Source organism: Ranitomeya variabilis, chromosome 2 (genome assembly GCF_051348905.1).
Source record: "Ranitomeya variabilis isolate aRanVar5 chromosome 2, aRanVar5.hap1, whole genome shotgun sequence".
NCBI lineage: Eukaryota > Metazoa > Chordata > Amphibia > Anura > Dendrobatidae > Ranitomeya > Ranitomeya variabilis.
In genome coordinates, this window is record NC_135233.1 from 627,747,632 (window position 1) to 627,773,036 (window position 25,405).

General features: G+C 42.9%; 1 protein-coding gene across 14 annotated transcripts in view; it reads right to left on the minus strand.

The window, feature by feature from the left end:
* Positions 1-25,405, minus strand: part of ARID1B (AT-rich interaction domain 1B) — a 1,358,614-nt gene that overhangs the window by 195,272 nt on the left and 1,137,937 nt on the right. For all 14 annotated transcript variants that reach the window (XR_013221738.1, XM_077289055.1, XM_077289047.1 and 11 more), the window contains one exon: positions 3,268-3,361. Coding sequence is in view for 13 of the 14 variants with exons in the window: in XM_077289055.1 (XP_077145170.1) it covers positions 3,268-3,361 (94 nt within the window). In the remaining variant the exon portion in view is untranslated. The remainder of the gene's footprint in view (positions 1-3,267; positions 3,362-25,405) is intronic.

Consider the following 25,405-nt stretch of genomic DNA (forward strand, 5'->3'; position numbering starts at 1 on the left):
CCTTGCCCCTTGCCTTGCCCATTTTAAATGGACTACTGAACTATTTCAAAAGCTCAACACAAATGTATCTATTTGGAGCAAAATTATATCTGATGCCTTCAAAGCTACGATTTTTCCAACACAGATACAACAGGCCGCAGCCACAGATAACAGACTGTATAATTATTCTTTCTGTTGTATGTGAAATTTTGAAAAAAAAAGAGTAGCTCAAGGCTAGCACACCGAACTATGCTACGTATTCCTGCAAAACTACGATTTTTCCACCACAGACATACCAGGCAGCAGCCATAGATTGCAGACTGTATAAAATATTTTTTGTTTTTTGGTGAATTTTTGAAAAAAAAAAGAAGCAGAACAAGGCTAGCACACAGAACTATGATACGTATGCCTGCGAAAATACGATTTTTCCACCACAGATACAACAGGCCTCAGCCTGACATGACAGACTGTATACATTTTTTTTTGGTTTTAGGATAATTTTTTTTTTTTTTTTTTAAAGTGGAACAAGGCTTGCAGACAGAACTATGAAACTTATGCCTGCGAAGCTACGATTTTTCCACCACCGATACACCAAGCCGCAGCCAGAGATAACCAGCTGTCTAATTTTTTTTTCTGTTGTATGTGAAATTTGGCAAAAAATTAAAAATGAGTACAACAACGCTAGCAGACAGAACTATGAAACTTATGCCTGCGAAGCTATGATTTTTCCACCACAAATACAACAGGCCTCAGCCTGACGTAACAGACCGTATAAATTTTGTATTGGTTTTTGGATCATTTAAAAAAAAAAAGTGGAACAAGGCTATCAGACAGAACTATGGAACTTATGCCTACGAAGCTACGATTTTTCCACCATAGATACTACAGGCCTCAGCCTGACATAATAGACTGTATAATATTGGGTTGTTTTCTTTTGAGAATTTAAAAAAAAAGTGGATCAAAGCTAGAAGACAGAACTATGGAACGTATGCCTGCGAAGCTACGATTCTTCCACCACCAATACACAAGGTCTCAGCCTGACATAACAGACTGTATAAATTTTTTGGGGGGTTTGGAGAATTTTTAAAATAAAAAAAAAGAGTGGAACAAGGCTAGCAGGCAGAACTATGGAACTTATGCCTGCGAATCTACGATTTTTCCACTCTAGCCCCAACCTTAGCCCCAACCCTAACTTTAGCCCCAACCCTAACTTTAGCCTCAACCCTAACCCTAACTTTAGCCCCACCTCTAACTTTAGCCCCAACCTTATCTTTGGCCCCAACCCTAACCCTAATGGGAATATGGAAATAAATACATTTTTTTATTTTATTATTTTTTCCTAACTAAGTGGGTGATAATGGGGGGTTTGATTTACTATTTATAGAGGGTTTTTATGTTTGGCAGTTGTCACACACTAAAAGATGCTTTTTATTGCAAAAAATATTTTTTGCATTACCACATTCTGAGAGCTATAATTTTTCCATATTTTGGTCCACAGAGTCATGTGAGAGCTTGTTTTTGGCAGGACGAGCTCATGTTTTTATTGGTATAATTTTCGGGCACATGACTTTTTTTATCGCTTTTTATTCCGATTTTTGTTAGGCAGAATAAACAAAAAACAGCAATTAGTGAATTTCTTTTGGGGGGGGCGTTTATACCTTTCCTCGTTTGGTAAAATTGATAAAGCAGTTTTATTCTTCGGATCAGTACAATTACAGTGATACCTTATTTATATTTTTTTATGTTTTGGCGCTTTTATACAATAAAAAATATTTTATAGAAAAAAATTATTTTTGCATAGCTTTATTCTGAAGGCTATAACTTTTTTATTTTTTTGCTGATGACGCTGGATGGCGGCTCATTTTTTGTGGGACAAGATGACGTTTTCGGTGGTACAGTGTTTATTTATAGGAAAAAATACGATAAGTCCAGCAGGAAATTCAAGTAAAAATTCTTATTTAATTCTTCATATTTAAAATATAAATAATGGTAAACCACTCAAAAAGTATTGCACAGCATCAGGCATAAAAAATTCATGGAGTGGCAGCGTTATTCCTGACGTGTTATCATATTTTTTCCTGTGGACTGTGTGCTCCTACCTCCGTGCAGGAACAGATGAGAGGTGGCAGATTTCCAGGTGAGCTGACTATTTATGTTTATTTATATCTGTCTTTTTGATCGCGTGTTATTCCACTTTTTGTTCACCGGTATGTTGATAAAAGATTTTGTTTTTTGCCTAGTTTCTTTTCTTTTTTTTACGGTGTTCACTGAAGGGGTTAACTAGTGGGGACAGTTTTATAGGTTAGGTCGTTATGGACACGGCGATACTAAATATGTGTACTTTTTTATTTTTTTATTTACATAAGTATATTTATTGGAACAATATTTTTTTTTATTTTATTTATTTAGATTATTTATTTTTTTTTTTTACTTTTTTACTTTGTCCCAGTGTGGGACATCATGGTTAAGTGTCAGATCGCTGATCTGACACTTTGCAAGGCAAGGTGTCAGATCAGCGATCAAAAGTGTCAGATCAGCGATCTGACAGTCACTGCAGGAGGCTTGCCGGCACCTGCTCTGAGCAGGCGCTTGCAAGCCACCTCCCTGCAGGACCCGGAAGGAGCCCAGCGGCCATCTTGGATCCAGGGCCTGCAGGGAGGACCGAGGAGACGCTCGGAGCAACGCGATCACATCGCGTTGCTCTGAGGGTCTCAGGAAAGCACGCAGGGAGCCCCCTCCCTGTGCGATGCTTCCCTATGCCGCCAGAACGCTGCGATCATGTTTGATTGCAGTTTTCTGGGGGTTAATGGGCCAGGAGTGGTCCGTGACCGCTCCTGGCACATAGTGCCAGATGTCAGCTGTGATAGTCAGTTGACACTCGGCCACGCTCCCCCCCCGTGAGCGCGGCTGATCGCGTTAGACGTACTATCCCGTCGGTGGTCATATGGGCCCATACCACCTCGACGGGATAGTACGTCTAATGTCAGAAAGGGGTTAAAAAACATGCAACCATAATGCATCAGTTTTGGCTAGAGTGTTCTTTTAGAGAGTGACCTTGTGAACTGCCACACATACTCCCTGCACTGCTGCACCAAATGTTATATCTGCCCGACTGAGCTCAATGGATGTCATTTTATCCATAAGGAAATTCAAATCTTACACATAAGCTATTATTTAATTTAGGATTTTTGCCATATTTAAACACTTATATTACAATAAATGGATATACGAACAGTAAAAATGTTTACTTTTACAATATTCTTTAATTAACTATTCCTATAGCCTTACTTGTTGAGGATACATTCCTGGTTGGTGCCCTCCATATGGTGGTTGCCCTGAAGGTGGTCCTTGTCCTCCATACTGCTGACCATATGCTTCATGTCTAAAAAAAAAACAAAGACACACAATGCTGATTCATTTATTAAACATAATAGTTTCAGTAATTTATATTGAGTAGACACTTTAATTTCATGCTTAAATATATCTAAATTGGTACATTTCAAAATGCAATGTCAATCTGAAACAGAACGATGGGTGTGATAAAAATATTTCTTCATGTGTAAAGTGAAGGTAGAAAAAGTGGAGGTTATCTGAATACATTCTATCCATATCATGCAGAAATTTGTCATATGGACACTGACTGGATGTGTGGATTTTAACTTTCAAATACCAATTGCTTCAAAAACAAAGTTCACCAAGGGTAATTTTGTACATGAGAACTGTGAAGGATGGGAGGATGTAATGGCAGCTTTAAATTGTCCTGTAAGCATGTCTAGCAGATAGTCCCATCTTTTAGTTTAAAAGTAAAAATTCACACCCTGATTAGCAGTTAAAATCCAGCTCCTACAGAAAAAAAACCCCTGTGGATTCACACCATGTGGTCTCCTTTGTTTCAGCAAATAAGATTTCATAAGGATAATATGGGCTTTCGTATGTTCTGGTTACACACCAGTTATATTTCCAAGATCCCCAGAACATTGCGAGCACCCGGCTGGGTCATTCTAGCACCCAGGGGCATAGAGATTCCTAGAACAGCCAGTAGAAACCAGATAGTAAAGCTGTGCTTGGTCTTAACAGTTGGCGCCAGAACCTATGCCCTAGGACCGTCCAGAAAGGAGTTACGATCATTCATACATTTTGGAGTTTTGCTGCTTCAGAGGCAAGTGAAGGTGATGTAGCTTCATCACAGAGGGCTGGAGAGGAGTGACCAAGAGGGGTTAAATGCTCCTGCAGAGCTTGGCCAATTTCTTTTTCTCTTGGGCTGTTGCAAAGACATATAGTGAGAGGAGAAGTTCAGGAATAAAGGAGACCACATGTCTCCCATGTGGCTGCCCCTTGCCCCCCACAAGCCAAGCCTTTCATCTACTGGTAACTGACCCATATAATCTGCTTACATCTTTTGTCCTACCCCTAATGTATTTGCATATCTGACCATTTTATATGTATAACCATTTTGCATACGGTGTACTGTCTAGTGTGCCCTTAAGACGATCAAATATATACTTTAATCTTGGGCTGCTCTTTTATCTTGATCCACATGTCCGTTTCTCAGTTTCATTATTCATGGTATTGGGGCTGGTTTCTGGCCCGATACAATCCCATTAACTGATCCAGCTTATATTGAACGAGGAACTGGTGGAAGTTCTACTGGATTGATAAGGTTCTGTTTCACTGGGCTAGTGAAAGGGTCTTCTCAGCCTGTCTCGCCTGTGGACGAGTGTGGTGCCATGTCAGTGACTGAGTGGGCTACCTCCTCTCACTCCCTGTGTCCTACTAGGCCCATGGCTCTTGCAGACTGGGAATTTGTATGTAAAACTGTGTCAATCTGACTTTGTGTGTCCCCAGGGCGTGTGAAACATCACGTCGGTACAAGTGGAGAAACCTTACTAAGTGATCCCGCTGATGTCAGGCGAGTTGCCGATCCTTCACATTCCTCACAAGTGGTGGCAGCAATCGGATGCTGAGTGATCTCTCTGGTGCCATCCTTCACAAGAATATTATATCTATGGTAGAGCATGGCAGACTTGCTCAGGTTTCAGAAAGGTTTTGGCTGTTAATCACAGTGTTGGTGGTGGGAGGGAAGAGATAAAACTTAACATTGATGAAGCACTAGCCTGCTCAAACTCCTCCTTAACACGATCACATACTTGCTGGGAAAATGTCAATGTACTGTTACCCAAATCACTTGTGTGGCCACTTCTAGAATATGGTATCCAGTTTTGGGCTCCATATTTAAAGGAAAATATTCAGAAAGAGTCAGTTCAAAGGTGGGCAACTAAATTATTACAAGGGATGGTAGGCCTCTTATATGATGAGAGGTTGTAAAAGTTTGGCTTAGGGGCGGACATACTGCATGTGAAGCCGGAGCGGCTGCACCATGGTCCGGAGGTGGAGGGGGGCCCCTGCAGGTGGCTAACACTGAGGGCAATCTGGCCTATCTCTCTGGCCCTTCGGCTCTGGGGGCCCCCTGGCCTGATTGCCCTCATGTGCGGCGGGCAGAGAGCGATCCCTGCAGCTCCGCTGCCTACAGGAGAAAATGTCAGCAAAGCGGAGATGAAGAAATCCATCCTGCTTCCTGCCCGTGCTTCCTGTCTAACATGGCATCGCGGATGGATGATATCAGCATGCAGTGCATGGCTGTGTCAGCTGCCGGCGACAAAGATACTGCGGCTGAGTGTGCAGAGAGGTGAGTGGTGCTGTGTGTGTGTGGTGTTAAGGGTAATGATGGAAGCGATGGTGAAGGCAATGGTGGGGGTGATGGGAGAGAAAGCAATGATAGAGGTGGTGGAAAGGGCAATGGTGGGGTGGTGAGGGAGAAGGCAATGATGAAGGTGGTAGAAAGGGCAGTGATGGGGGTGGTGGGGGAGGAAACAATGATGGAGGTGATGGAGAGGGCAATGATGGGGTGGTGGGGGAGAAAGCAATGATAGAGGTGGTGGAAAGGGTAACGATGGTGGTGGTGGGGGAGAAAGCAATGATAGAAGTGGTGGAAAGGCAATGATGGGGTGGTGGGGAGAAGGCAATGATTGAGGTGGTGGAGAGGACAATGATGGGGTGGAAAGGGGAGAAGAGTGATGGAGATGGTGGAGAGGGTTATATTGGAGGTGGTGGGGAGGGCAATGATTGGGTGGTGGAGAGTGCAATGATAGAGGTGGTGGAGAGGGCAATGATGGGGTGGTGGAGAGAGCAATGACTGAGGTGGGGGAGATGGCAATGATGGGGTGGTGGAGAGGGCAATGATGGGGGTGGAGGAGATGGCAATGATGGAGGTGGTGGAGACGGCAACAATGGAGGTGATGGAAAGGGCAATGATGGAGGTGGGGGGGAGGACATTGATGAGATGCGGGAGGAGGACACTGAGGGGTGTGGGGGATTGGGATGGGAGGAAGGGGCTAAAAAACAGGGGGAGGGGAGGAGGACGTTAGATATGGATGTAAAATTAATTGGGTGGTGGAGGAGGGTGCTAAGCCCCAGATAGCTTCCTCCCCATCTCACAATTCATTGTGATGGTATCGGGGACTTAAAATTTATTGGGGAGCGGAGGTGATAAGGTGCACAGGACACTTTATAATGAATTGAAAAGTGGGAGAAGATGCTGTAAGGGACTTGTAATGAACTGGAAGGTGGCAGAGGATGCTCAGTACCTGATAGTGTCTTCTCCCACCCCCAAATTCATTATGATGCTATCAAGGACTTATAATGATTGATGGGGACACAGGATAGGGACTAAGGCTATGTGCACACATTCAGAATTTGCAGGAAAAAATTCTGCTGCATATCCGAATGTGTTGGCAGGAAAAAGTTGCGTAAAATACATTTACATTTTTCCATGCATTTGTTACATATTTTCCCCCATTAGTATGGGTGAAATACACTGCAGGAATTGACATTATGTAGATTTTAATCTGCTGCAAATCTGCAAGGAAAAATTAAGCAGCGTGTGCATGAGACTTCAGGGATCTCATTCACTTTGCATGTGCTGGTAAACCTTGCATATATTCCGTGTACACATAGCCTTACAGTTAATTAGGGAGTCACAGACTGAATAATTTATATTATTGAAAGTCAGAGATTATAGTTAATGGGGAGCACAGTGCTGCTTATCACTTTATATTTTTAATGGTGCGTGGCTAATAGTATGTTAATGGAGGGGCACATATCTGTATTCGGGAGGAGAAACATATGTATACAATACATCTGACCTTGTTATGGCTGGGAGATGTTGACATGAAGGTCTGACCAGATGGAGAAGAAACAGGAGAAAGCGACTCTAATCAGACGAGACGTCAGCGGTAAGTGCCTGGATGTGGATATTATTCTGTATGTGCACTGTGTGACATGGAGTGATAATGTTATCTGTAAAATCCCTAAAGGTACCGTCACACTCATCGACGCTGCAGCGATATAGACAACGAGCCGATCGCTGGAGCGTCACTGTTTAGGTCGCTGTAGAGATGTCAAACACAGCAGCTCCAGAATGATGCAGGAGCGATCCAGTGACGTAACGGCGACTCACTTATCGTTCTCGCTGGTTGTTAGCTCCATGTAAAAACATTGCTGACATCGTTGCTTTTGATGTCAAACATGACGATACACGCCGACCTGACGACGAAATAAAGTTCTGGACTTCTAGCTCTGACCAGCAATATCACAGCAGGATCCAGATCGCTGCTGCGTGTCAAACACAACGAGATCGCTATCCAGGACTCTGCAACGTCACGGATCGTTGTCGTTCTCGTTGCAAAGTTGCTGAGTGTGACGGTACCTTTATTCTACATTCTCACATTTGTGTGAAATGTCCGTGTGCTTTCATGTTTTTTTTTATCGGATGGCACATGGACTTGTAGAGTTTTATAGGTCTATTCACACATACATGAAAATCATGGATATGAGAATGAGATCCGTGAGGGTCAGAGAATGTCCTGTTCTGATTTTGAGGATCAGAATAGGACATGCTCAATTAATCTGTAAAAGCGGGCAGCACACCAACACTGCACACAGATTGTTGTGAATTCTGTTGTGGGTTCTGCTCTTGGGCTCCCTCCGGTGGTTATAAGTGGTAGTGCTGCTGTTTGTCCTTCACAGCAGTCATCAGGTGCTTCCACTTTGGACGGGGCTATTTATTCTGGCTTCATCCTTTAGTAAGTGCCAGTTGTCCTTTGTTTTTCTGGAGGATTCACATCTCTGCTTGGTTTCTCCTGCTGGATTGTCCAAATCATCAAAGATAAGTCCTGGCTTTGTTTTTGCAGTCCACATGCGGTGGACTTTATAGTTCAGTGAATTGCTATGTTTTTTCTTGTCCAGCTTTGTCTGTGTAAGGATTTATTCAGCCAAGCTGGAAGCTCTGGAGTCGCAGAGTTACCCTCCATGCCTTTAGTTAGGTGTGGAGATTTTTGTATTCTCTGTGGTGGATTTTTGTAGTATTTTAATACTGATCGCACAGTACTCTGTCCTGTCTTTTCTTTCTAGGTAGCGTGGCCTCCTTTGCTAAATTCTGTTTTCAGTCTGCGTTTGTAATTTCCCTCTCCTCTCACAGTCAATATTTGTGGGGGGCTGTCTTTCCTTTGGGGATTTTCTCTGAGGCAAGATAGTTTTCCTGTTTCTTTCTTTAGGGGTAATTAGTCCTCCGGCTGTGACGAGGTGTCGAGGGAGTGACAGGAACATCCCACGGCTACTTATAGTTGCGGTGTTAAGTTCAGGGTCTGCGGTCAGTATAGAGGCCACCTACTCCAGAGCTCGTCCATGCTGCTCCTAGGCCACCAGATCATAACACAGATACAGGGATGTAGCCTTATTATGTATAGCACAGTCCCTTAGTATAAAGTGTACTCACTTATGTATAGCACAGTCCCTTAGTATATAAAGAACTCACTTATTATGTATAGCACAGTCCCTTATTATAAAGTGTACTCACTTATTATGTATAACACAGTCCCTTAGTATATAGTGTACTCACTTATGTATAGCTCCATCCTTAGTTACATAGTTTATGTATACCACCGTCCCATATTATGTACCATCCTCTCTAGTTATATATGGCGCCGTCACTTATTATATAGCGTCCTGTTATGTACAGTGTATTTTTGTTAATCACAGCACCCTCTTTTATTGCATAGTCACCTCTCTTGTTAAAATAAAAAAATGACTGCTGATGGAGCAGATGACCAGTCCATCAGCTCCTCAAATAGAAAAGAAGCTTTCCCATGCTCCATCAGCCTTCATTCCTTTATACATTGTAGTGCAGCGATGAGGTAGTGACCCAGCAAAGTTTAAACACAAATTGTCTTTAATGCAGTTACTTCACAGTATTAATGTCCAATTCAAACAAGTATGTACCATTAATGTCCAATTCACAGCACTACATAGTACCTGGTATCCTCCAGGTCGCTGCTGCAAACCATATCCTTCAAATTACAGTCACTAAACATGCCATTCCACCACTGACATGTTATCGTGGGCGACTTGCAACACTGTGTTAATGTCTATATAGTCTCAGATCTCCACAGTACATGATATCCTTCAGTTTAGTCACTAAACACGCCAGTCCTCTGACAAGTTAAAAGGGGCAACTGCACCACTGTGCAGGCTGTGGGTGCCAAGCATCTCAGCTACCCTGGCTGCTTTACTCCGCTTGCCTGTGTTGCCTCACACAGGAGCTCTGCAGAGCCGACTGCTCTGCCCTCTAGCATACACCAGAATGATACCGACTCTGAATGACACACCCAAACCCTCTACTGCAGGAATTTTAACTGGGATCTGTGGCCTTCAGCCACATGGAAAATCTGGGCCTGGAATGAAACGGACTGCACGACTACCCTCCTGCAGTCTGCCCTCAGAGCAGGTTTTCCCAACTCTGCCCTGGACACTAACATGTCCAAGACTAACACTTATTTTTAGTCTGCATTGCAATCACAGCTACACCTGTGACTGCAATGTACTCTCATGGCCTCCATACGCCTCTGTGCACATTCTGGGGAGAACACACAGCAACCCCTACCTGTGACATTGGTCACTGCCTCACAATTGCAATCACAGCTACGCCTGTGACTGCAATGCACCCCCATGGCCTCAATATGCCTCTGTGTGCTTCCTGGGGAGAATACACAGTGACCTCTACCTATGACATCGGTCACTGCCTCACAATTGCAATCACAGCTATACCTGTGACAGCAATGCACACCCATGGCCTCAATATGCCTCCGTGTGCTTCCTGGGGAAAATACACAGCGACCCCTAACTGTGACATTGGTCACGGCTTCACAATTGCAATCACAGCTACGCCTGTGACTGCAATGCACCCTCCGTGGTTTTAATTCGCCCCTGTGTACATCCTGGGGAGAACATACAGTGACCCCTACCTGTGACTCCGGTTACTGCCTCACAACATCTAACAAGACAGGACGGTGCTCTATATAATCCGATATTTAAGGGATGGTGATGTACATAAGAGAGGGCACTAATAAGGGACGACAATATACATAATAAAGGAGACTATGTTATATATATATATATATATATATATATATATATATATATATACACACACACACATGTATGTGTGTGTGTGGCTATATAAATATATATATACAGCTCTGTCAAAAATTAAGAGACCATTGCAAAATTTTCAGTTTGCCTGATTTTTCTCTTTATAGGTATATTTTTAAGTAAAATGTAAATTGTTCTTTTAATCTATAAACTACTGACAACATGTCTCCGAAGTTCCAAGCAATAAATTTTGTATTTATTGTAATGCCACTGCTGCTGCCGCCTCAAGTGCCCTGTCATACGCACCTGTCCTCGGCATTCCGGCACACCTCCTCTCCTGCGGTGTCTTCTCCTCAGCGCTCACTCCCGGCATCTGCTGCTCGTCGGGCGTGCGCACACGCCAGATTCAGCACTGTGCGCGCGCACTTCTAATCTTCCTGCTGGCGCTCCTTTTCGTCCTCTCTATCGTCCTGGAGGACTGTTACCCGGTATGTAAACCGCTTCCTGCCGTCTCTCTGTGCCTGATGATCATTTGTGCTTTCAAGTGCTCTTGGCCGTACGCCTTTCCGTTTTCTCCTAGCTTCCTGACCTCAGTTCTCTTTTTGTATCTCTGCAGCTTCACTCGCCATTCCTGTGTCTCTACAGTCCTGTGCCGCTGCTGAGCTCCTCACCATTCCTGTGCCTTTGCTGTCCTGTGCCTCTTCAGCCTCACTAGCCATTCCAGTATCTCTGTAGCCCATTCGCCGCTCCTGTGTCTCTGCAGTCCTCTTTGCAGTCCCGTGCCTTTACAGTCCCGAGTCTCTGTAGTCCCGCTTCTCTGTGGTACTCTCGCCTATCCTGTGTCTCTGCCGGTCTTGTATCTCCTTCTCTTCCTCTGGTCTTGTGTTTCCTTAGGTCTCTCCTTTTTGTCCTGGTCCTCCAGCTTCCATGGCTATAGTCCCTCACGGGCCTGCCCCTAACTCTCCTTGTATAGGGGGCGGTCCATCAGGCCAGCTCCTCCGTGAGGGGATGGTCGTCACGGTCCAGTGGGTCCACTTTTTGTTTTACCTTGTGAATCGTCACAGTATCATCAGGCCATGGACCCCACTGGTGTCTCTGCCACTCAAAAGGAGTTACTTTTTTTGCGAGAGAACCAGACTAGAATCATGTCCTTCCTAAAGAACATGGAGTCTCGTCTCGCGGCTTTACAGTCTACCGACCCAAGTAACGCTTCACAGCTGGCGGCTCTTCAGCAGGAGATTGGCCAACAATGGGATACCCAGTCTCACATTTTGAATTTTATGGCCTCTGTGGATAATCGACTTCTCTCCCTCCAAGGTGCCGCCTCTGCTCCTATCCAGGCCTCCGCTCCGCAGCCCTGGCCTCTTCTGGCCAGACCTCCTCGCTATGGTGGGGATCCTAAATTATGTTGTGGGTTTCTCAATCAATGTCAATTACACTTTGAGTTGTCCCCACTACTATACTCTACTGACCGAGCTAAAGTAGCTTTTGTGGTTTCCCATTTGGAGGGCGAGGCTTTGGCCTGGGTTAACCCTCTCTGGGAGTGAGATGATCTGGTGGTTTCTCAACGTAATCTTTTTTTAGATACATTTTGCAAGGTATTTGATGAACCCGGTCGTCTGGTTTCTACTACAGAGTCCCTTTTCAACCTTCACCAGGGTACCCTTTCTGTTGCTCAGTACGCCATCCGTTTCCAGACAATGACTTCTGCTTTAGGTTGGAACAATGAGGCTTTGGTTGGAGCGTTTTGGCGAGGTCTGTCTTCTCGAATTAAGGATGAGCTGACGGGGTGTGACACACCTACTGTCTTGGATGATCTTATTTTCTTGGCAACTCGCATTGATTTGCGCTTCCAGGAGGGCTCTCGTGAGCTTGTCAGAGAAAGGAGACCTCCTCGTTTGTCCTCTGCTACACGAGGTGCTTCTTTCCCTCAAACCACTTCAGTTTCATCCTCTTCTTCTCCTGAGCCCATGCAGGTAGATCGCCTCAAGTCCGCCGAACAACGCCGTAAGGAGAGACTTGCACACGGTCTATGCTTCTACTGTGGCAGTGCTTCTCATCTTCTGCGTTCCTGCCCTCAGAAGCCAGGAAACGCCTCTGCCTAGGACAGGTAAGAGAGGCCTCCCCTAGGTAGCTATGATTCCTCTCCACCTCTGATTCTGTCTGTTACTTTACACTTGGGGTCTAGTCGCTTCTCTCTGGAGGCTTATGTAGATTCAGGTGCGGCTGGGAATTTTGTCCAATTTGAGGTTGTTAATAGATTTGGGATTCCTGTCAGATCCTTGGAGGTTTCTAGGCAAATAGCTTCTGTCGATGGTCAGCCTTTGCGGGAGTCCGTTACTTTAGTCACCGAGGAGGTTGAGATTCAAATTGGAGCTCTTCACCGTGAGAAGTTGGCTTTTTATGTTCTGCCATCTTTATGCCATTCGTTTCTTTTTGGACTTCCCTGGCTAAGGAATCATGAACATACTCTAAATTGGCGAACTAGGGACGTTCTAAGTTGGGGACCGTCTTGTCTGAATAGATGCCTACTTCCAGTCAAGCCTGTTTGTTCCTCTCCATCTGCTCCTGAACTAGAGAATCTGCCCTCGGTTTATTCCTCATGTAACCCCTGCGCTGGGAACTGTCAGGGCAGCTACTGGTATACTGGGACTTACAGAGACTAAGAAGAGCTTTGCAGCTGCTGTTAAACAGGGGCCTACAGACATTAGCAGATTTTCCCCTGAGCTGCAGTGGACTACAATTCCCAGGGACCCTTGTTTAAGTCAGATGACACAGCCTGGATTGGATGAGGAGGGACTTGGAGGGAGGAGCTGGGCAGAAAGTGAAAGCAAGAGTGCAGAGAAAGAAAAGTGCATGGCAACTTGCTGTGAGAGACTGAGCACGGTGGATTTGCATCCCTCTAGGCTGCAGTGTTACTGTCCCCTTGGATATACCAGCGCTGCTGGAGAGAGCGCAGCTTTTTTTTTTTACCCTCTGAAGCAAGTTACATCAAGAACTTGGAGAGTTCTGCTGGCACTCCCACCGTATAAAGGACTGAATCCGGCCGCTCCCAGCTGGCGTCCAGAGAACCATCCGACCGTTGGAGATGTGCAGTGAGTGCCCTTCTGAGACTTGTGGTTCTACCAGCACTATTTACAGTGAGTACACTAAGTGCACCAACTGTTTTAATTTGAGCGCCAACATCCGCGGCAACTGGGCACCAACGTTTGGACTGAGTTAAACTAGAAGAAACAAAAAACCCTGCTACGTTATACTTGCAGGGTTGAAGTAGAATTAGAGTGTGATGTGTATATAAAATATCTGGCCTGTAAGTAACATTGTTTTTTAGCAGCAAACGGGTGTCAATAACTGGGCTAAGACACAGCAAAATAAAATGCAATGGAGCCCTGAAATAGCCCAATTTTGAGTGCACTCATATGTGAGGCCTGTGACGGAGATACCCTACTTTCAAATATCTGGCCTGTATTTTTTTTCCCGAGAATTCCTGGCCAGTACTCGGCAACAATAGGGAGATTTTTCCTATTGGTTCGTTTTGCTCACTGTGATAGGGTCTATAACAGTGATCAAAATAAAAAAAAATAGTAAATAAACCCCCTTTATCACCTCCTTATGGAAAAATAATAAAATAAAGAAAGTATATTTATTTCCATTTTCTCATTAGGGTTACAGTTGGGCTAAAGTGAGTTGGGCTAAAGTTAGGGTTGGGGCTAAAGTTAGGGTTAGGGTCAGGATTAGGGTTAAAGTCAAGATTAGGGTTAGAGTTGAGATTAGGGTTAGGGTTGAGTTTAGGGTTAGGGTTGAGATTAGGGTTAGGGTTGAGATTAGGGTTGGGATTAGGGTTATGGTTAGAAATAGGGGTGAGTTGGGGTTAGGGTTGTGGTTAGGGTTACGGTTAGGGTTGTGGTTAGGGTTATGGCTGTGATTAGTGTTATGGTTAGGGTTGGGATTAGGGTTAGGGGTGTGTTGGGGTTAGAGAGTTGTGATTAGGGTTATGGTTAGGGTTGGGATTAGGGTTAGGGGGTGTGTTGGGGTTAGGGTTGGAGCTAGAGTTTCCACTGTTTAGGTACATCAGGGGATCTCCAAAGGCGACATGGCGCCACCATTGTTCAGCCAATTTTGCGTTCAAAAAGTCAAAAGGTGCTCCCTCACTTCTGAGCTAAGCTTTGTGCTCAAACAGTGGTTTATCCCCACATATGGGACATCAGCGTACACAGGACAAATTGGACAACAACTTTTGGGGTCCAATTTCTCCTGTTACCCTTGGGAAAATAAAAAATTAGGGGATAAAAATCATTTTTGTGCAAAAAAAGATTTGTTATTTTCACGGCTCTGCGTTATAAACTTCTGTGAAGCACTACGGCGTTCAAAGAGCTCACCACACATCCTCATAAGCTCCTTTGGGGGTTTAGTAGAATTAGAGTGTGATGTGTATATAAAATATCTGGCCTGTAAGTAACATTGTTTTTTTAGCAGCAAACGGGTGTCAATAACTAGGCTAAGACACAGCAAAATAAAATGCAATGGAGCCCTGAAATAGCCCAATTTTGAGTGCACTGATATGTGAGGCCTGTGACGGAGATACCCTACTTTCAAATATCTGGCCTGTATTTTTTTTCCCGAGAATTGCTGGCCAGTACTCGGCAACAATAGGGAGATTTTTCCTATTGGTTCATTTTGCTCACTGTGATAGGGTCTATCACAGTGATCAAAATAAAAAAAAAGCAAATAAACCCCCTTTATCACCTCCTTATGGAAAAATAATAAAATAAAGAAAGTATATTTATTTCCATTTTCTCATTAGGGTTACAGTTGGGCTAAAGTGAGTTGGGCTAAAGTTAGGGTTGGGGCTAAAGTTAGGGTTAGGGTCAGGATTAGGGTTAGGGTCAAGATTAGGGTTAGAGTTGAGATTAGGGTTAGGGTTGAGTTTAGGGTTAGGGTTGAGATTAGGGTTAGGGTTGAGATTAGGGTTGGGATTAGGGTTATGGTTAGAAATAGGGGTGAGTTGGGGTTAGGGTTGTGGTTAGGGTTATGGTTAGGGTTGTGGTTAGGGTTATGGCTGTGATTAGTGTTATGGTTAGGGTTGGGATTAGGGTTAGGGGTGTGTTGGGGTTAGAGAGTTGTGATTAGGGTTATGGTTAGGGTTGGGATTAGGGTTAGGGGGTGTGTTGGGGTTAGGGTTGGAGCTAGAGTTTCCACTGTTTAGGTACATCAGGGGATCTCCAAACGAGACATGGCGCCACCATTGTTAAGCCAATTTTGCGTTCAAAAAGTCAAAAGGTGCTCCCTCACTTCTGAGCTCTGCTGTGTGCTCAAACAGTGGTTTATCCCCACATATGGGACATCAGCGTACACAGGACAAATTGGACAACAACTTTTGGGGTCCAATTTCTCCTGTTACCCTTGGGAAAATAAAAAATTGGGGGATAAAAATCATTTTTGTGCAAAAAAAGATTTGTTATTTTCACGGCTCTGCGTTATAAACTTCTGTGAAGCACTACGGCGTTCAAAGAGCTCACCACACATCCTCATAAGCTCCTTTGGGGGTTTAGTTTCCAAAATGGTGTCAATTGTGGGGGGTTTCTACTGTTTAGGCACATCAAGGGCTCTACAAACGCAACATGATGTCTGCAGACCATTCCATCAAAGTCTGCATTTCAAAATGTCACTACTTCCCTTCTGAGTCCCGACGTGTGCCTAAACAGTAGTTTTCTCCCACATATGGGGTACCAGTGTACTCATGACAAATTTGACAACAACTTTTTTGGTCCAATTTTTCCTGTTACCTTTGTAAAATTTGGGGGTGAAAAGATTATTTTTGTGGAAAAAATATGATTTTTTATTTTCACGGCTCTACGTTATAAACTTCTGTGAAGCAGTTGGGGGTTCAAAGTGCTCACCACACATCTAGATAAGCTGCTTGTGGTGTCTAGTTTCCAAAATGGGGTCAGTTGTGGTGGGTTTCTACTGTTTAGGTATATCAGAGGCTCTGCAAACGCAATATGACTCCTGCAGGCAATTCCATCAAAGTCTGCATTTTAAAACATCACTACTTCCCTTCCGAGCCCCGATGTGTGCCCAGTGGTCTCCCCCATATGGGGTACCAGCGTACTCAGAACATACCGGACAACAACTTTTGGGGTACAATTTCACCTGTTACCCTGGTGAAAATAAAAATTTTGGGGCGAAAAGATCATTTTTGTGGAAAAAATATGATTTTTTATTTTCACGGCTCTACGTTATAAATTTCTGTGAAGCACTCGGGGATTCAAAGTGCTCACCACACATCTAGATAAGTTCCTTAAGGGGTCTAGTTTCCAAAATGGTGTCAATTGTGGGGGGTTTCCACTGTTGAGGCACATCAGGGGCTCTCCGAACGCAACATGGCATCCGATCTCAATTCCAGCCAATTCTGCATTGAAAAAGTCAAACGGCACTCCCTCCCTTCCAAGCTCTGCCCTGTACCCAAACAGTGGTTTACCCCCACATATGGGGTATCGGCTTATTCAGGAGAAATTGCACAACAAACTTTGTTGTTCATTTTCTCTTTTTACGCTTATGAAAATAAAAAAATTTGTTCTGAATTAAAATGTTTGTAAAAAAAAGGTACCGTATTTTCCGGCGTACAAGACGACTTTTTAACCCCTGAAAATCTTCTTAAAAGTCGGGGGTCGTCTTGTACGCCGGGAATCGCCTTGTACGCCGGGTGTATATGGTGGGTGGGGGGGGGGGGGGGAGTGGTCCTGATGACGACGAGGGGGCGTCTCACAGGAAAGTGAGTATCCCCCATTACCTTATCATAGCGCTGCAGCGTGGGGTCTCTGTGCTGGGAGTGGCGGCTGCTGTGCTGTGGTGCGGCGGCTCCTCTTCTGCAGTGTGGGGCCTCTGGTGCTGTGGGGCGGTGGCGGCAGCGTATCTTCATGCAGTCGGGGCTCCTCCGGCATCTCAAAGCCTGGAAGCCCCGCCGGCAACTCCATCGGTGTAATGCGGTGGCCTCCGGGAAAATGGCCGCTGCTTAGATTCAGATCTCGTGTCCCGAGATTTCGGGACGAGATCTGAATCTGAGCATGCACAGCCCCCAGCGGCCATTTTCCCGGAGGCCACTGCATCGCACCTATTGAGCTGCCTCCGGGAAAATGGCCGCTGCTCAGATTCAGATCTCGTCTCCCGAGATCTCGGGACGAGATCTGAATCTGAGCAGCGGCCATTTTCCCGGAGGCCACCGCATTGTACCGATGGAGTTGCCGGCGGGGCCTCCAGGCTTTAATGAGATGCCGGAGGAGCCCCGACTGCATAAAGATACGCCGCCGCCGCCGCCACCCCACAGCACAGAGGCCCCACACTGCAGAAGAGGAGCCGCCGCACCACAGCACAGCAGCTGCCGCTCCCAGCACAGAGACCCCACGCTGCAGCGCTATGATAAGGTAATGGGGGATACTCACTTTCCTGTGAGACGCCCCCTCGTCGTCATCAGGATCACTCCCCCCCCCCAAAAGGGCAAATATTCACCGGCCCTATAAGACGACATACGGTGTATAAGAAGACCCCCGACTTTTAAGATGATTTTATTTTTTAACTGGTAAAGTTGGGGGGTCGTCTTATACGCCCAGTCGTCTTATACGCCGGAAAATACGGTAAATGTTAATTATTTTCTTCCACGTTGCTTCAGTTCCTGTGAAGCACGTAAAGGGTTAATAAACTTCTTGAATGTGGTTTTGAGCACATTGATGGGTGCAAGTTTTTAGAATGGTGTCACTTTTGGGTATTTTCTGTCATGTACACCCCTCAAAGTGACTTTAAATGTGAGATGGTAAAAAATGGGAAATCGCTGGTCAACTTTTAACCCTTATAACTTCCTAACAAAAACATTCTTTCCAAAATTGTGCTGATGTAAAGTAGACATGTGGGAAATGTTATTTCTTAACTATTTTGTGTGACACATCTCTATGATTTACGGGCATAAAAATTAAAAGTTTGAAAATTGCAATATTTTATAAATTTTCGCCATATTTCTGTTTTTTTCATAAATAAACACAAGTAATATTGAACAAATTTTACGGCTATCATAAAGTACGGGATCCTTTAAAGTGTTCCAGAGTTATAACCTCATAAAGTGACAGTGGTCAGAATTGCAAAAATTGGCTTGGTCATGGAGCTGCAAATTGGTTCTGTCACTAAAGTGTTTTGGCCTGCATTTTTTTTCGCAGCAAGCATGTGGCAATAACTAGGCTAAGATACAGCAAAAAAAATTAAATGGAGCACTGAAATGGCACAATTTTAAGAGCACTGATATGTGACCTGTGTGACGGACAAAACCCAGTGTAAAATATCTGCCCTGTAGTTAACCATTTTTTTTTCACCAAACTGGTGTCATTAAAATTGTATCACACGCTCCAATAAAATTTTACAGTAGCACAGAAATGGCAGAATTTTCTGCGCACACTGATGTGATTGCTGTGACGGCAATATTCTGCAGTGCTTTTTTAGAAAATAATCAGGATTCGAGATACAATTTTTATTTTTCCTGACCACTGATATCTGGGGCTATGTATATACAGTAAATAACTGTAATAGGCAGCAGCAGACAGTAATGGAATGGACCCTCTTGCTGTATGCAATGAAGTCTGCCACATACACTGCCTGCCTAGCACTGATACCTATATACACCGTAATTAGTCCTCAGAAGGACTGTTGGTTTAGCTGGATTTGTGTATTCTATATGTTATACCTACACTAACTTATACACCACCAAATCTCTCTATCTCAGCAGCACCTCTCCCTACACTGAAAGTCTGGAGCTGACTGGGACAAGCAGGGTAGCTCCAGGTCTGATATAGACCTGATGACGCTGTGCGGCCAGCCAATCACTGTAATGACACAACCAACGTAGCTGCGGCATTACAGTGTGTAGCAGACAATCCTTGCATGTTGATTGGCGCTCTAAAGAGCACGAAACATGCAGGGCGGGGACCTGTAAAACCTTCAGCTTGCGCCTTTTTATGTAATCTATTGTGAATTTTGATGTGTCTTTAGGCTTGTTATTCATTTGTAGAAGCCATCTTCTTTTCAATTTCAACTTTTTTTTTTACAAATTATGTCATGTTTACATCAAAAATTTGTGAAATTTCATTGAATCCATTCTTCCCTCTACCCATGACATGTTCCCCATCCCACTGGCTGCAACCCCAAAGCATGATCGATCCACCCACATGCTTAATGGTTGGCAAGATGTTCTTTTCCTGAAATTCTGTGCCTTTTTTCCCCACACATACCTTTGATTATTGTGGCCAAAGAAATCTATTTTAACCTAAACGGTCCACAGGACTTGTTTCCAAAATGCATCAGGCTTGTTTATTCTTTTGCATACTTCTGATTCTAAATTTTATGGTGAGGACACAGGAGAGGTTTTCTTCTGATGACTCTTCCATGAAGGCCAAATTTGTGCAGGTGTCTTTGAAAAGTAGAACAAAGTACCACAACTCCAGAGTCTGCTAAATCTTTATGATTGTCTTTTGCATTCAAGCTGGGTTTATGATTTGCCTCTCTAGCAATCATACGAGCAGCTCTCAGTGAAATTTTTCATGTCCTTCCAGACATTATCTTAACCTCCACTGTTCCTGTTAACTATCATTTCTTAATTATATTTTGAACTGAGGAAAGGGCAACTTGAAAACACTTTGCTATCTTATAGCCTTCTCCTGCTTTGTGAGCCTCCACCATCTTCATTTTCAGAGTGCTAGGCAGTAGCTTGGCACTCTTAGCTGCTTATAACCTATGGCTGTTTTTAGGCACAATATTAGAGGAGGCGGGATTTTTATACAACTGGGAAATTTGCATCACCTGGCCTTTCCTAACGATGGTAGTAAACAAGCCATAACCCTAACAGGCTAATTAAGGTCTGAAACCTTGGTCAAAGTTATCTGAGCATACCCATTTTGCTTTTTGTAATTTTTAAATGAAAAAAAGACAATTTTTTTTGCCTAAAAATCTTTAACTTTGGGTCTTTTAGAAATCATTTTATTTTCAACTTGCTAGACTATTCACAATAGCTACTTTTGACCAGAGGTGCCCAAACTTATATATGTCACTGTATCAAAAAGAACCTGAAGACTCACCTCTTCCGACAAGCCTACAGTGATCCTCAACCTACTGAATCACCGCACAACCACCTCTACCCTCTCCTAGTGTATTCTCACCCATCCCCTGCAGACTGTGAGCCTGCGTGGGCAGGGTCCTCCCTCCCTTCTGTACCTGTTAGTGCCTTGTTTTTTTATCATGTTTATTTTATTTGTCTATTTTTGCCCCTTTTTCACATGTTAAGCGCCATGGAATAAATGGCGCTATAAAAAATGTATAATAATAATAAAAATAATATACTCTATATGTTGACTGAGCAGAGCTGTCAGCCAATAACCAATCAGAACTGAGAAAGAGGAAAGGAGAAAATGGAAATAAGCTAGGGTGTAGCAAAATTATTTCTTACCAGAACATCTGGGGGCCTTTCACCAAGTGTTATTCCTAATGTCCAGCTTAGATTTTTACATTACGAATAGATGAATGGGAATTCGAGTATGAAAATACCTTTTAAATCAATGTGTGCTGCTATACACGCACTGGATCCTAAGAGGTTGTTGATATATTTAACTGCCTCAATTAAACTGATGTTATAAAAACACTATAAAATATTGCAATATCCTATAACCTTTTAATGCACATTTTCTATTTACCAATTTCATCATTTAACTGTAATTAAAAGCTCTGCATAGTGAAATAAACCTCTAAACTGCCTGACAATTGATTGCTTCCTTTTGTTTCATAAAAATCACAGTGCAAGTAAACTAGAATTGGCAGGAATCTGGAATACTGGGAACATGTAGAATTTGTATCCGATCTAAGGGTATGTGCACATGTCAGGATTTCTTGCAGAAATTTCCTGAAGAAAACCGGAAATTTTCTGCAAGAAATCCGCATTTTTTTTTTGCATTTTTTTTCTCGTTTTTTTCGCGTTTTTTTCGCATTTTGCAAGCGAAATTAGCTTGCAGAATGCTAAAGTTTTCCAAGCGATCTGTAGCATCGCTTGGAAAACTGACAGGTTGGTCACACTTGTCAAACATAGTGTTTGACAAGTGTGACCAACTTTTTACAATAGATGCTGCCTATGCAGCATCTATAGTAAAAGATAGAATGTTTAAAAAAAATAAAAAAAATGGTTCTACTCACCTGCAGACAGCTGATCTCCTCAGCGGCGTCCGTTCCTATAGATGGTGCGTGCAGGACCTTCGGTGACGTCACGCTCACGTGAGCGGTCACATGAGCGGTCTCGCGACCAATCACAAGACCGCGACGTCATCGCAGGTCCTTCACACAGAGCATCTATAGGAACGGAAGAGAGAGCATGCAGCGCTGAGAGGCGGGAACACTTCGGGGGCCATCAGAGGGTGAGTATATCACAATTTTTTATTTTAATTCTTTTTTTTTACCAATTATATGGTGCCCAGTCCGTGGAGGAGAGTCTCCTCTCCTCCACCCTGGGTACCAACCGCGGGAAGTAAGCAGATCAATGCATTCCTAGTTGTGCGGAATCCCCGCAATTCCACATTTTTAATGAACATGTTGCTTTTTTTTCTGCGATGTGATTTTTTTGTGGAAATAAATGCAACATTTGCACAAGAAATGCGGAATACACTGTAAATAATAGGAGGCACATGTTAGCGGTTTTTTTGCGTTTTTATAGCGAAAAAACGCGAAAAAAACACGAAAAATACTGAACGTGTGCACATGGCCTTAAGGTGCACTGACTAATCTGATAAAACAAAGTCTTTGTTACTTTACCAGTAACAGATTTTTTGGAGCCCCATGACAGCACCACAAAAGAGGGGATCTGCAATTCAAGGACAAAAATCCTACAGACATAAAAGGGCGGCACCTTTCCCATGCATTAGTTGGATTACAGAGCATGAGAGTGTTGCAGAGAGCGTCTTCTTGCAGTCACCGCTGTAGTTACGAGAGCTTCAATCAGCAAGATATCTTGAGTAAACAGTATTTACTTCATACTGGATAAACATGAGATACAATTCAGTGTCACACAGTCCGTGCACTGAGGACAACACATTCAAGAAGAAGAAGAAATAATCAGGAAGTATGAAAACAACCAACAATTGAGAGCTTCCCTCCCCACATTACAGCAGGTATATAACTTTACACACCATCGCCATCTGCTGTCTGGTTAGTATAAAGTCCTCCTTTCACTTATAATAAGTCCTAATCTGTTGCATATGCCAACACCCTTTCTCAACAGTAAGGACTTACTCAATCAAACCCAACTTTTTTATTAGTCTCTGATGTTTATCAGCATTCAACGCCTTCGTAAAGATGTCTGCTGTCATTTCTTCAGTAGGGCAGTACTCTAATTTCAAGACTCCTTGTTCCTGATGATCTCTCAAGAAATGATATTTCACATCAATATGCTTGGTTCTTGGATTGACTCTTTCCATCTGAGCAAGAACAAGACATCCTTGATTGTCCTCTTTCAGTTTTGTTGGTGCCAACTGTGGTTGTCCTAATTCTGTCAACAATTGTCTTAACCACAGTACTTCTTGACTCGCATGTGCTGCGGCAACATATTCTGCTTCTGTTGAAGATAGTGTCACAATTGACTGTTTCTTACTTGTCCAACTTATTGGTCCACCTGAGAGGAAAAAAACATGTCCACTGGTAGATCTTCTGTCAGTTGGATCTCCAGCCCAATCTGCATCAACATATCCTGTTAAAATGCAATCATCACTTGTGGGTAATTTCAGCTTAACATTGCTAGTTCCTTTCAAATAACACATTACTCTCTTCATGGCATTCCAATCAGCTTTATTTGGTTTTGATACCTTTCTACTCAGGATTCCTACTGCTGCTGCGATGTCTGGTCTTGTAACGGTCGCTAGATACAGTAGTTTTCCTATTGCTGTTCTGTATTCTTCATTATTTGGTAGCATATTTTTTTCACTGTTCATCTCTTTGAGATAATTAGTTTCCATTGGAGACTTTACTGTTTTTGCATCCTTTAATCCAAATTTTTCTGTTATGTCTTGAATCATGTGATTTTGATTCAGTAGGAAACTTCCGTCTTCTTCTCTTTCTACCTGTATTCCTAGATATTGTTTTACATTTCCCAAGTCTTTGATTTCGAAATGTTGCTTCAGGATTTTTAGAATGTTTTCGTTATCCCTTTCTTGTTCAAAACAAATCAAAATGTCATCTACATATATGAGTATATAAATCCATCTATTACTCAGCCTTTTTGTGTATAAGCATGGATCAGCTTTGTTTCTTTGAAATTTTTCATTTGTAAGTACTTCCGTGATTTTGTCATTCCACGCTTTAGCTGCTTGCTTTAAACCATATATGCTTTTCTGTAGTTTACAAACTTTGTTTGGATTTCTTTCATCTTTGAATCCTGGAGGTTGTTCCATATAAATGTCTTCTGTTAAATCTCCATTCAGAAAAGCTGTCTTTACATCCAGATGTCTCAGTTGCATCTGTTTCATTGCTGCAACTGTAAGTAAAGTTCTTATTGTAGTGTGTTTGACAACTAGAGCAAATGTCTCATCATAGTCTTCTCCATATTTTTGAGAATACCCTTTAGCTACGAGTCTTGCTCGGTATCTTTCAGCTGTGCCATCTGTTTGGTATTTAACTTTAAAAATCCATTTACATCCTATGGTTTTTCTTCCTTCTGGTAAATCTGTTAGTGTTCATGTATTTGAATCTTGCATGGATTTAATTTCTGTTTCTGTTGCTTCTATCCATTTATTAGCTTCTTCTACAGGAAGGTTAGATAAGTCTTCCCAAGAGGTAGGCTCATAGTTTTTTCTTGTGCTTGTCTTGTATGAGAGACGTTTTGGTGTTTTTCCTTTGTTCTCTCTCATTGAACGTCTTGGTTCTGTGTCTGTTTGTAGTTGTGATTCTTCACTTTCAGTATTTTGTTCTTCATTAATTTCTGCTTCTTTCTCATCAGATATTTCTTCAGTTGTGTCACTATTGGTTTTCTCATTTTTTGTTTCAACTGAAATCATAATGTCTTCATTTAAATTTTCAATGAATGTCACACTGTTACTCATCGTAACTCTGTCTGTTTTGGGATCTAGGATTCTGTAATTTTCACTATATCCAACAAATATTCCTTCCATGGATCTGTTTTGAAGTTTGGAACGTTTTTCTGTTGGAATGAATATAAAAACTTTACATCCAAAAACTTTTAAATGATTGACACTTGGTTTCATACCTTGCCACAGTTCATATGGAGTTTTCATCAGTTTTCTGGAAAAAAGTCGGTTCTGTAGATATGTAGCTGTCATTGCTGCCTCACCCCAATATTTCTCTGGTAGTTTGGAATCCGTCAGCATACATCTTATCATTTCTGTTAGAGTTCTGTTTTTTTTCTTTCTGCTACTCCATTTTGTTCAGGTGTGTATGGAACCGTTTTCTGGTGTTCTATTCCATTTTGTCTTAAGTAGTCTGCTATTCTGTGACCTGTAAATTCACCTCCATTATCACTTCTGATGACAATTGGCTTCCTTTGAAATTTGTTACTTGATCTTGTTACATAGTCTACAAGTTTATCAAAAACTTCACTTTTGTTTTTAATTAAGTATGTGACTGTGTATCTTGAGTAATCATCTATAAAAGTCAACATGTATCTATTGCCTCCTGATGTGGTCACTTTCATGGGTCCACATACGTCAGTATGCACCAAATCAAGTGGTCTTTCGCTTTTCATCTCACTTTCTTTTGGAATAGATATCCTTGTGGCTTTGGATTTTATACAACATTCACATCTTATGGTAATTGAGCAATCTGATATCTTTAAATCTTTTGTCAATTCTTTTCTCTGTAGTTCCCTTATACTGTCAGGGTGTCTATGTCCTAGACGTCTATGCCACATGTGAAT